General features: G+C 51.0%; 1 protein-coding gene across 4 annotated transcripts in view; it reads right to left on the bottom strand.

Moving 5' to 3' along the window:
- The window catches only part of atp11c (ATPase phospholipid transporting 11C (ATP11C blood group)), a 39,300-nt gene that overhangs the window by 15,694 nt on the left and 11,140 nt on the right, over nucleotides 1–12,466 (bottom strand). For all 4 annotated transcript variants that reach the window (XM_083686735.1, XM_083686737.1, XM_083686738.1 and 1 more), the window contains exons 2-4: nucleotides 9,327–9,446; nucleotides 6,215–6,304; nucleotides 856–936 (exon numbers count right to left, since the gene is read on the bottom strand). In XM_083686735.1, the coding sequence (XP_083542861.1) occupies nucleotides 856–936; nucleotides 6,215–6,304; nucleotides 9,327–9,446 (291 nt within the window). The remainder of the gene's footprint in view (nucleotides 1–855; nucleotides 937–6,214; nucleotides 6,305–9,326; nucleotides 9,447–12,466) is intronic.

Here is a 12,466-nt window from a genome sequence, read left to right as displayed (position 1 = left end):
AGGGAGAGGGAGAGGGAGAGGGAGAGGGAGAGGGAGAGGGAGAGGGAGAGAGAGAGAGAGAGAGAGAGAGAGAGAGAGAGAGAGAGAGGGAGAGGGAGAGGGAGAGGGAGGACAGAGAAAGTTAGATGGTGATGCAAACAATAGCAGAGGGAGGGAGGGGTGGGTGGTAGGTGGACGGGGGAGTCAGTAGGGAGGGAGGAAGGGAGGGAGGGAGGGAGGGAGGGGTGGGTGGTAGGTGGACGGGGGAGTCAGTAGGGAGGGAGGGAGGGAGGGGGGGGGGGAACAGAGCGAGACGAGGGTTCTGTTAGAGAGCAACTGAAGGGCCGTGCGGCTCACCTCACACCATGACACAGAGGCTCCCCTGGCGTCCCACTTCAAACAACCGCCCTATCAGTGTGTCCCATATATTTTTGGAAGGAAGTCCACCCTTTATTGTGCATTTTCAAAAGCGCTTAGCAGCGGGCCACCAGAAAAGCCAATCCTGAAACAATACATCTAAAGCTGGGACACGGCTGCAGCAGAACAGAGACGCTCTCCAGATCATTTCTTTCTACATGAGAGACTCTCTCTCTCTCACCATTTGGTCACGTTCCCAGACAACTTTGCAATATGCATTTCCAAGCAAAGTATTACTTTGGCAAAGACGAAAAACCAATAAAGCATGTTGTCATATAAAAATAAATTGAAGAAGTTCATTATAGACTTTTGGAAGAGAGGAGTGAGGTGGTGTATTCCCTATGGTACGGTTATGTGAGGATCAATGGAGGCTGGCGGAAGTAGAAATCGGAGGACGGGCTCATTATCATGCATGGGATGGAGGAATGGTATCATTCACTGCTGCCGTTGGTCTTTTACCTGTTTGATGGCGGTTACTGTGATGACGAAGAACAAGGGTAGGCCACTAGTGACTGGGCTGGTGGGGGTGTCCACTATCACCTGGAGGACAGAAGACACTTCAGTTATTGTCACATTAGATTATATTGTAATATTATATCATAGCCACAAACACTACAGTCATTTAGCTGTCTTTCTTTCTTTTTTATTGGGTGCAATTGTATTTCTAAACATTATTTATCCACACTGAAACAGGGTTCTCTTTTGCAGGTACACCCTGCTTACAATACAAATATGATTCAACACGACACAATAAAATACTAAATGATCAAAACAAGAGCACGTCTCTGTGAGCTGGTCCCTAAACACAGACTTTAAACAAGTGTAAGAGACCAAGTGCTACAACCTCAGTCTACCCTGACGATCATTCCTTGTCTGAGGAGCACATTAGTGGAAAAGCAGTTTTTCCCAATTCGGTTGACACCCGTGGGACATGAAAAAGCAGCAAGTTCTGATAGCGTGTCTGATCACTACTACATTAGCTCACCATAAAGGCAATAATGAAGATGGGAGTTTTAAAATAACTGCTTTATATACAAATACAATCCAATTAGAAGCCATTGTCAAAGAATCCCAGCCCACAGACTGATACAAAAGACAATGGTGGGTGAACAACAACCACATCAGACATACATCTACATCTAGGTAACCAATCCTACAGTTCAGCTGTAGCTCAAAGGGTCAACAGTTGTCCTGAAGCTGATGTTGTGGTCAGGCCTAGGCCTAATAACAGTACAACATAGTTGTGTAAACCACTTTGTTTGGGGAGCAGTGAGTGCAGTGAAAGAGCCATTCCCAAGGCCATTTCCTAGACCCAGAATAGCATGGGAAAAGACTCAGTGAAGTCAACAGCGGACAAGTTACTACAGAGTCCTAGAGCACATGGTGTGGTGGGAGTGTGTGTGTGTGTGTGCGCGCGTGTGGGAGTGTGTGTGCGTGCGTGCGTGTGTGTGTGTGTGTGTGTGTGTGTGTGTGTGTGCGTGTGTGTGTGGTAAACATTCAGCAGGCGGGGCTTTACCCCATGGCCACAGGGTGTAGCATGTGTGTGTGTGGCAGTTTCACAGTGCCTAAATCTCCCCCTCCTAGAGCGAGAGAGAGAGAGAGAGAGAGAGAGAGAGAGAGAGAGAGAGAAAAAGAATCAGGGGAGCCATTTTGTCCAGAGGCGGGAGAAGGAGGACCCAAGCTGCTTGGACCACAGGACATCTAATCAAGTGGACCAGAGACACAGTGCTTAATCGCCACGGTGCACACAGGGCCGGCGTGTTTATGCCAAAGCATGAGAGCTGGCCCTCCTCTCCTGCTGGGCAGCAATGCAGAGAGGAGAGTGGAGCAGAGCAGTGCTTGACTGCGGGGGCTGTGATGGTGAGTGTGGAGGAATCTGGAGGAGGGAGGGAGGGAGGGAGGGGGGGGTCCAGGCCTTAATGAGCCTGAGAGTGCGTGCCTGCACAGGGGCCAGGTAATCCCAAACAATCAGCTCAGGGCTGAAGCACCACCTGACCTGTGCTCGGAGCCAAAAAATCCCCACCTGCAGGAACAGCCCAAAACACAGAGCCATTGTGTGAGAGTGTGTGTGTGTACCCTCTAAAGCTGTCACAAGGCGGATTTACCCCCGCTCTCTCCTCTCTCTCCTGATCCTGCAGCACGCACAGACTCAGACGCATGGTGGGGCTCCCACTTAGGGAATGCATGTTACAGCACACACACACACTCACACACACACACACACACACACACAGACACACGCACACACACACGCACACACACACACACACGCACACACACACACACACACACACACTAATCCACACTAGCGTACACACAAGCTCAGGAGGACACACTCACGTAGAGTGGCTTTTTGGCATTCAAACCAGCAGCTGAACACGCTGTCAGATAGACATCAGCTGAGGCAGGAGCAGCAGACGTGTTGTGAGCCGTCTCTGGTGTTTTCCTCACCTGTGCTCAGACTGAGAATGAGGGAAAGCCACCGCTTCCTCTGTAGCACAGGCTCACTCTAACACACACACACACACACACACACACACACACACACACACACACACACACACACACGTTATATGCTGCTAAGCATCTGAGCTTTACTGTGATTACAGTTAACTAGGAGATTAATCAATTAAGAAGGCAGAGACGGACTAGTGCACATCGAACCTCCGGGAAGAATGCAGAATAAGGGGGATCGGCCTCCGCATTGTCTCCAATAGGAGTCGGTCTGAGACAGGAATTAAACCAACAGCTCCTTCAACACTTCATCATGCTGGCGTGTTACAGTACCAGTACACCCAGATGGCAGGGCTCAGCTCTGTGTTAAAGACTCCTCCGCTGGCCCTTTTTTTTTATTGAATATCTCCCTCCAATCCAATCCTATCCCAGCCCAGCCCTGACCCCCTCCAGGGGAGCAGGTCTATTCAGCAGAAAGAGACTTCTGACGATGGTAAAGTTCGGCCGGCACCCCGGGGCCCCCGAGGTGATGGATGTTGGAGGAACGGCGGTGCTGCACATCGGGGGGAGGGGTCCTCTATCTAATAAATTGATACAGGTCCATCTGGAGGTAGTGGGGGGGGGGGGGGGGGTCCATCTGGAGGTAGTGAGGCTGCCGAGACGGCCTGGACAATTAAAGATAGGGTGGAGAGTGACTGCAGGAGGAGGAAAGTGCTGAGGAGGGAGGGAGGGAGGGAGGGAGGGAGAGAGAGACACAGTCAGAGAGAGAGAGAGAGAGAGAGAGAGAGAGAGAGAGAGACACAGTCAGAGAGAGAGACACAGTCAGAGAGAGGGAGAGAGAGAGAGAGAGTCCTGTGACACAGTCAGATGCCCGGGCCCAGGCCTGATTTAGTCTGACCACACTGCAGAGAGGCTACAGAGACCTTAAATCTCAGACCATTCTCAGAGCAGCACCTCCACCCATACACGCTCCCGGCATCTACCCTAGCATTACGCTACAGAGGTGGAGCTCCCATAAGTGTGACCCCACCCATACACTCTAAATACACGGAGCACCACCCACGGAGCACCACCCCATAACCCTAACCCTAGCCTTACAGAGGAGAGGAGAAGAGAGGGGGACAGGCTCTATTTTCTACGTTTTTTGCACCTCACCTTCTCTCCGATTTTCTACACTCCAGCAGACTAAAACCTCCTGCATTAATCATACGACTACAGCCCCACAGCCACAGACACAACCGCGAGACACCGATGCCTTGTCCGTTCCTCAAACCTGGATCTACAGTACATCCTGCACCAGTCCTGCACCACACCACAGCCAACCTTAAAAAAATACAAATCTGTAGGATTGTGTGCCCGTCCTTTAGCGAATAGAACAGCCAACCTCCGCCACCGCTGGTGGGATATGTGGCTCCCGCACGTGCAGAGCAGAGCCCTACATCTGAACAGGGAAGTATGTCAGAGTGAGTGACAGACAGCCTGTCCCTCAGGTCCGAGGGTGGCACAGGGGCCCTTTCTCATTCTCATCCTCATCCCCCCCTCTCTCTCTCTCTCTTTCTTTCTGCCTCCCTTTCTCTCCCCTCTGATCCGCTCCCATTCGATCAGAACCAGGCAAAGGCATGCAGGCTATTAATAGGAGAGTGGTGTTTTTTTATCAGTCAGGGTCTATTTGTGGCTCTCAGATGTACAGAGGGCTTCCTGGCTGCTGACGTCAGCGGTGCAGCGCTGCAGAGAGGGGGTGGGGGGGGGGGGGGGGAGGGAGAGAGAGAGGGAGAGGTAGAGAGGGAAGGAGGAGAGGATGGGAGAGATGTGTGGGGGTTTGGGTTCTGATGGAGCATTTGCATGAAGCCTCGGGGGGAATTGAAAGGGTTTATTTCTGGCCGTGTGATGTGAGTGCGGATCGTGTGTGTTTGTGTGTGTGTGTGTGTGTGTGTGTGTGTGTGTGCGGACCGTGTCTCTCCCTGTGATATAATAGTGGGCTGCGTGGGGAAAACTGGACAGTTAGGATAAGGAGCCCCTCCAGAGAAAGGCTGGATTAGTGGAGAGTTGCCAGCCACATGCCAGGCTGGGTAAACACCGTGAGCAAACCCAGGACACACACACTCATGTACTGCTGACGCACACGCACACACACACACACTCTCCCCCACTCTCTTTCACACGTACTGACGAGCACACACACACACTCCAAACAACCCCCCGTCCCCCCACACACACTTCCAGAGACTATTTGCACATTTTGTCTGCACTTGCTCTCTCAATATTCCTCATACACACATTCAAATGAACTGGCAGAAACAGACAAGTCAGACAAAACACATTAAAAAGGGAGGCTGGTGGGACAGGGATCACCCCCTGACAGCTGAGGAGGAGTTCAAGGCCACTTCATATCTACTGTACAAGGCAACCGCACAAATGTGGAGTCAGTTCTGAAGGGGGACAGCAGTGGCCTCTCTGGAAATACCAAGCGGACAGTCAGCCGGTGGGCTCCTCCTCCCAGAGAGGTCGGGTATGTATCTGAGACGGCGTCTCCCTGTGAGGCTGTGAGGCCTGCCTGTTTACACTTGTCTGGCTCGTTAGTTTGGGTTACGGGCTGGAGAGAGTGTTGTTTCCATCTCCCGGGTCAGAGCCTCGGGAGAGCAGATGCAGCTCTCCTGTTCCCTACTCTATCATCACTGGGCAGATCAACGGGGCTGATAGAGGAGGAGAGGAGAGGAGGGGGGGAGAGGAGAGGGGAGGGGAGAGGAGAGGAGAGGAGAGAAGATGAGAGGGGTTGGGAGAGGGGAGGGGAGGAGAGGAGAGGAGAGGGGAGAGGCGAGAAGAGGAGAGGGGAGGGGAGGGGAGGGGAGAGGAGAGGAGAGGAGAGGTGAGAAGAGGAGAGGGGAGGGGAGGAGAGGAGAGGGGAGGAGAGGAGAGGCGAGAAGAGGAGAGGAGAGAAGCAGCACGGCCGTGGGCACTGAGCCGGGGGATAAACATGTCACCCAGTGCTTTTTAGTCATCCCTCCCTCCCTCCCTCCCTCCCTCTATCTCTCTATAAGCCCACTCACAGTTTCCACTCAGGAAGGGAGGGGGTTTACCCACACTCACAGATCTGACCACACCGACACACATACACGCAGTCACGGTTCCACACCACAACTCTCACACACGCCCACACACACACACAAATGAAGACCTGACCGCACACAATGTCCCAGTTTCACACTTTGCTACAGAGTCGCACATCATACCAACAGAGCCACCCAGCAATCTAACCCTCCACACTCTTTCTCATTGAACCTTTATTTATCGAGGTTAGTCTCATGTTCCCCTTAAGAGAGACCTGGTCCACACACACTTACAGTCCCCAACGTAGACCACTCACCTGCACCAAAAAGATGATGAGGAAGTAGAAATTGGCGATTCTTCTAAACTGCTCAAACAGATTCTTTGGCAGAAAGTTCCACACTGTGTACTGGGGAGACAGGAAAGAAACAAACAGAGCGAGACAATTAAATCACATTAGAATGAAGAACACAACTTACAGACAGAATCCACTGCCAACCAGTTTGTTATTTTTTGGCATTGAGAGTTTTTCAACCTCCTTTCAGGGTAGTAGAGGATATGGAGAAGAAGAGCAAAGCAAAGCAAAGGGAGAGGGATTAAAAGATGCACTCAATATTTTTCAATTCCTTGCATGTGTGTATTATTCTCCCTGAGCTGGGAGCTGGGAGCTGGGAGCTGGAGGCTGGGAGCTGGAGGCTGGGGGCTGGGGGCTGGGAGCTGGGGGCTGGGAGCTGGGGGAGAGGGCTGGGGCTGGGGAGAGGGCTGGGGCTGGGGAGAGGGCTGGGGCTGGGGAGAGGGCTGGGGCTGGGGCTGGGGCTGGGAGCTGGGGGAGAGGGCTAGGGCTGGGGCTGGGGCTGGGGCTGGGGTCTGGGAGCTGGGAGCTGGGGTCTGACTTCAATAGCGCTCTGCCTCTCTGATCTGCCTGTGACCCAGGGAGGTAGCCCTCAGGGCCTACAGGTATTCCATTGATTCGGATTAGCGACTTATCTCCTTAATTGGGCTAGCCCTGAATGGAGAGCCCATTACCTTATCAAGTTGGCAGCAGATCCTTCTTCTTTCTTTTTTAAGTGGTCATGACTGCTGATACTCAAGCAGCTATCTAACAAAACCCCAGAAGACAGCCCAGCAACGCTCCAGTGGTAACTTACACCAGAGCAACAACAACATGTGGGTGAAACACACACCCACAGACACCCACCCCCACAGACACCCACCCACCCACACATACACCCACCCACATCCCCCCACACGCACCACTGTTGTTGAGGGGTGGAGAAATGTCTTGCATGCATGGAAAGAGTGCTGAAATGCAGCGGTAGCAGAAACGCTCATCTCATTTTGCAAGAGAGAAAAGAAGTGAGAGAGGGAGAGTAATAAGTAGGGGAGGGTGAGGAGGGGGGAGAGAGAGAGAGAGAGGTGTGGGGGGAGAGTGGAGAGTGAGAGATGGTGCAGTGAAGAGAGGAGAGGAGATTGGGAGGAGCAGGGAGAGAAAGGAGCAGGATGATGGAAGGCAGACGCATGGAGAAGTGTAAACACCACAGCGAGGGTAATTAAAGAATGTTTACACTGCTACACTGGAGAGGGAATGATTGGACGATCCTCAGTGGGACCCTCTGCAGCACCATAAATCCTACACTCTCTCTCCTACCTCCCCCTCCTCCTACCTGCCCCTCCCGCCTCAGCCCTCCTCCTACCTCCCCCTCCCGCCTCAGCCCTCCTCCTACCTGCCCCTCCCTGCCAGCCCCCTTCCTCAGGTTCACACCCCAGCACTAACATGGGGACTCCCACCCGGGCCTGTACATTCATAGCAGCCACGTATTTCACCGGCAGACACAGCTCTCCTGACAGACAAATAATGGCCTTCCATTGGGAGGGAAGACAAGCATGTGGGGAGGCAGCGGGAGGATGGATGGATGGAAAGAGAGAGGGAGGAGGGGGTGGGGGGGGACTGGAGAAGACTGCCATTTAAATTCAAGAGTTAGAGAGCTGTGTTAGAGGATTGTGCAGGAAGGGCTGGTAAGGAGTGTGTGCAGGGGGGAAGATTCACAGAGATATGATCCATGTTTTACTGAGGTGGTGGGCAGCACAAACATAGAAAATGTTGAAGACCCTACCAGGGGAGGCTGGTGGAGGTAGAAATTGGAGGACAAGATGCACGGAACAGAATGAGGGATGGCATCTCATTGTAATGCACTCCTCATTCTGTTCCATGCATTACAGTAAGCCCGTCCTCCAATTTCTACATCCACCAGCCTCCCCTGGTGTACAGTGCTGCTTGAAAGTTTGTGAACCTACAGGGATGATCATTATTTTTGTATAAAATATTAAAATTAAATTTTCACTGTTTATTTAACAAAAACACAGATTTCATGTGTGCAAAAATATGTGAACCTCTTCAGTTAATAGCTTGTGGCACCTCCATTAGCAGCGATAACTGGAGTAAACGTCTCATATAGCCACTAATCAGTCTCTGACATCCGTTTTGAGGGATTTTTGCCCACTCCTCCTTACAGAACTCAGCCAATTAAGTGAGGTTTTAGGGGTGTCTGACATGAACTGCCGGCTTCAGGTCCTGCCACAGCATCTCGATTGGATTTAGGTCAGAACTTTGACTTGGTCAATGCAAAACACAAATATTATTTCTCCTGAACCATTCTTTGGTAGATTTGCTTGAATGCTTTAGGTCGTTGTCTTGTTGGAAGACCCATTTTCATTTGTGGTAGGCATCGTTGGGTTTTTGCCAAACATAGTGGTTTTGATTGTGACCAAAAAAGTCAATCTGTCCAGAGAATGGACTTCCAGAAACCTTCAGGCTGATCAAGGTGGTCTCTGGCAAAGTTAAGATGGGCAGTTTGGTTCTTTTTTGACAGCAGAGGCTTCTTCCTAGCAACCCTCCCATGAATGCCATTTTGATTCAGTGTTCTTCTTATTGTTGAAGCATGCACAGTTACCTGAGATGCAGCAAGGGAGGTCTGCAAATCTCTCGATGTTATGTTTGGGTTGGCTTTTACCTGATTTATTACTTTTCTTGTGGCTCCTAGGGATATTTTGGAAGAGCGTCCACTTCCAGGCCGAGTTGCTGTCATGTTAAATGCTCTCCATTTGTAAATGATTTGCCTCACAGTGAACTGATGGAGCTCAAATCTTGTTGAGATGATTTTATAGCGTTCCCCAGACTGACTGCTCTCACTACCCTCTTCCACTGAGATCTCCTTCCCTCTCTGCATTTTGTGTTACCCATACATCACCTGTAACATCACCTGTATGGGTAACACAAAACTGACCAGGTTTCTTCTCTCTATTTATCAGAATTAAATAAAGATTTCAAGGTAAAAACTAAAAAAAAATCTAGAATTGCACAAGGGGTTCACATACTTTCAAGCAGCAATGTATGTGTGTAGTGTCGGAAGAGGAAGAAGATCCCGTCTCACCTTGGAGGACACAATCCTGTTGTCGCAGAACTTGGGGGGGATGAAAGCCTCGGTGGTGGGGCCCGGCCGGTGGCCCACGTAGATGGTCCTACTGTCGACCCGCCTCTCATCTCCACCAAACTACAGAGAGAGAGAGAGAGAGAGAGAAACAGAGACGAGGGCATTAGTCAGTCACTTACAATACACAATCCCAGGAGGTTACTGGTACGCAGTTAGTATTCATAATCCAATGAACCAACAGAAAATTAAGTACAGTGGAGAAAATACGCATCGCGCGCAAAAATGTGCATACTGTAAATGAAGGATAAACACCCATTTTAAACCCCATCAGACGCACAGGGACCTAAATACAATGACACTGCTCACAACTCTACAACACAACAGATTACACAGATTCATGTGTGTTTTATTTTCAGTGTTGGAAACTGTTTGGGATAGCAGTGTTTCAAGTCTTAATAGAGGCCTATAAGTGTCATTCTAATCAAGGACAAACTCTACTAACTACATGTAGCCTATATTTCAGTGAGGTGCAGTAAAATAATTAGGAGAGGGCTTTCTTCTCTGCAAAGACAGCCGCAGCGACAAGCTTTTGAACCCCAGCCAATGTTTCATGGGGGGACAAATGGAAGTATGACATGGGTCAACGGGCCAGAATGGAGGGTGCCGGAGTCCAGGAGTCCTATAATGAGTTTCATTCCTTCCCTCCAAGGTGGACAGTCATAGATGATTAGCCAGTTATAAAACTGCTGCTGGGGAGGAGAAGTGGGCAGTGCTCAGCTATGGCAGGATTTATGGGTCCAGTTATCTGGTGCAGATATAGATGGCAGGCAGGGACAGGAGGTCTGGAGAGTGCCCACACACACGCGCACCCCCTCGCACACCAAGTGGTTTGAACACACTCTGCTCACACGTCAGAGCTAGGGAAGACCTCGGAGACAGGGTCAACAGCCAGGGACAGCATGTGTGCTTCCCCCTGCTTCCCCCTGCTCCCCCCTGCACAAGGTCAGTGTGTGCTACCCTTAACATTCCTCTTCCTTACAATGCAGGCAGGGTGAAACACAGGTGTGTGTTGGAGTGTGGATAACCTCATTGAGACAAGGCTTCCCTAGTTGGGAAAGCCTGGTGAAATCCTACGCAGAATGTAGTTACAAAAGGGTGGAAACCTGTTTGAAATGAGTGACGCCTCGCCACACGTCAAACTAATCAAATACCCAACGGCTTCATCGACTAGATCTTGTGTATCGTGCACACTTCTGGCAAAACAGAATTCAGTTTTTCCTCCAGGCTTTCTTCAATGTTGCAAGCTAGCATCAACTCTCTCTGCAAAATAGTCGTACCTCGTCGGAAAAGAGTCAAGGCGACGCACATAACAACAAGCAATCGTTCACAGGCATGTGGGGGAGGGTTCTTGGGATGTAACATCCAATGAAATTGCGAGCACATTCTCCCAGCGCTCCGTCCAGGCCAATCTAAAATTCTCCAGACCTCCAAAACAGGCGTGAGAACAACGTGATTTGGAGGTGTGGCTACACCAGACTAGAGTGAGGAGGACTGAGTCCATTCTCCCCCATAGCCTGTCCCTCAACTCAGGAGCACAGAGAGAGACACAGAGAGAGACACAGAGAGAGAGAGAGAGAGAGAGAGAGAGAGAGAGAGAGACACAGAGGGAGAGAGCAAAGAGAGAGAGAGAGAGAGAGAACAGAGAGAGAGAACAGAGGGAGAGGACAGAGAGAGAAAGCAGAGAGAGAGAACAGAGGGAGAGGACAGAGAGAGAAAGCAGAGAGAGAGAACAGAGGGAGAGGACAGAGAGAGAAAGCAGAGAGAGAGAACAGAGGGAGAGGACAGAGAGAGAAAGCAGAGAGAGCAGAGAGAGAGAGAGCACAGAGAGCACTGGGTCCATATCCTCAGTGGCCTTTCTGTTTCCTTCCTGACTGCAGGACTGTAGCCAGGGCCAACCTGCCGGGGACTAGCTGGAACAGTGCTGCTCCGCGTGGGAGTTATTCAAGGCTATTCTCTACAGTGAGCCTGGGCTGTGTCACTACCTCCCCCTCCCCCCTCCCCCTTATGGAGAGAACAGATAAACCAGGGCATGAAGAGCTAATACCCCCTCTCTCATCTCTACGCTTAACTGAAGAGAACACACCACCCAAGCCCCAACCCCCTTAGTCTCCATGTCCCCAGTCTACATGTGCTGTTCTAGGCAGGCAGAAGTACAAGCAGTGCAGCTATTACTGAGGCTGTGAATTATTAAGGCAAGCCAGCGAGGGGGATCTGTACATCCAATGCACTGGCCAGGCCATGTGTTCACCGGAGCCGTCAGACTCCAGCGACAGCTGACCATGGACCAGTGCCAAGGTACGTGTGAACAAAGGACACCTGGACACCGTGGCATCACAGAGTGAACCGGGAACAGGTTGGATCAAAGCACCCGGCTCAGAGTCCTGGGACTCTCATTACAGGCTACAGCGTGTGTGGGAAAACACAGCCTACATAATAACACACACGGACGCACACGCTTACGCAATCATTTGCTTCTCATTAAAGATTGAACGAGGAAGAGATTCTGCGTCTCTACCGCAAATGTACGGAATGTCGTCTATGGGCCTTAATAACTGGCGGTTTCCTGTTTGGAAAGAGCTGATATGCTCTCATTCATGCATGAGAGACAGAGTTCACACCTCAGTGTGGCTGTCAAACCTGTCACGCTCCGGCTACCCCCTCCACCCACTCCACCCTCCTCCTCCTCCTCCAACAGGCTCAACCGGGTGGATTTGCCAAGGGACGAGGAGGGGGAGGAGAGAGAGAGTTTTTTTACATACCAAAACAGGAAATAGTCACCTTATGTGGCCTGTTTATCTAGGACCTAGGACTGTGGTGGCCACAGAGGCTCTCAACAACACACCTCCCTACAAGGGCCTTTCCACTAGTGGTTCTCCACAGTAACCAGTTCAGACACTGAGTGCACCTCGGGATGTCTGCTGCCATTCTAATAACAGCGTTCAGATTGAGGTGACTGTGAACAAGACAACGCATCCCTAATGACTCAGAGAACGCTGGGGAAAGGCAGCGCGGAGAAGTAATGATCACACACGGGAGGCAGCCTCCATGGACAATGCAAATTTCACACTGCAAATAAGGAG

This window comes from Argentina silus (assembly GCF_951799395.1).
Source record: "Argentina silus genome assembly, chromosome: 15".
Lineage (NCBI taxonomy): Eukaryota > Metazoa > Chordata > Actinopteri > Argentiniformes > Argentinidae > Argentina > Argentina silus.
Note: the sequence above shows the minus strand (reverse complement) of the source record. Positions and strands in the feature narration are given on the sequence as shown.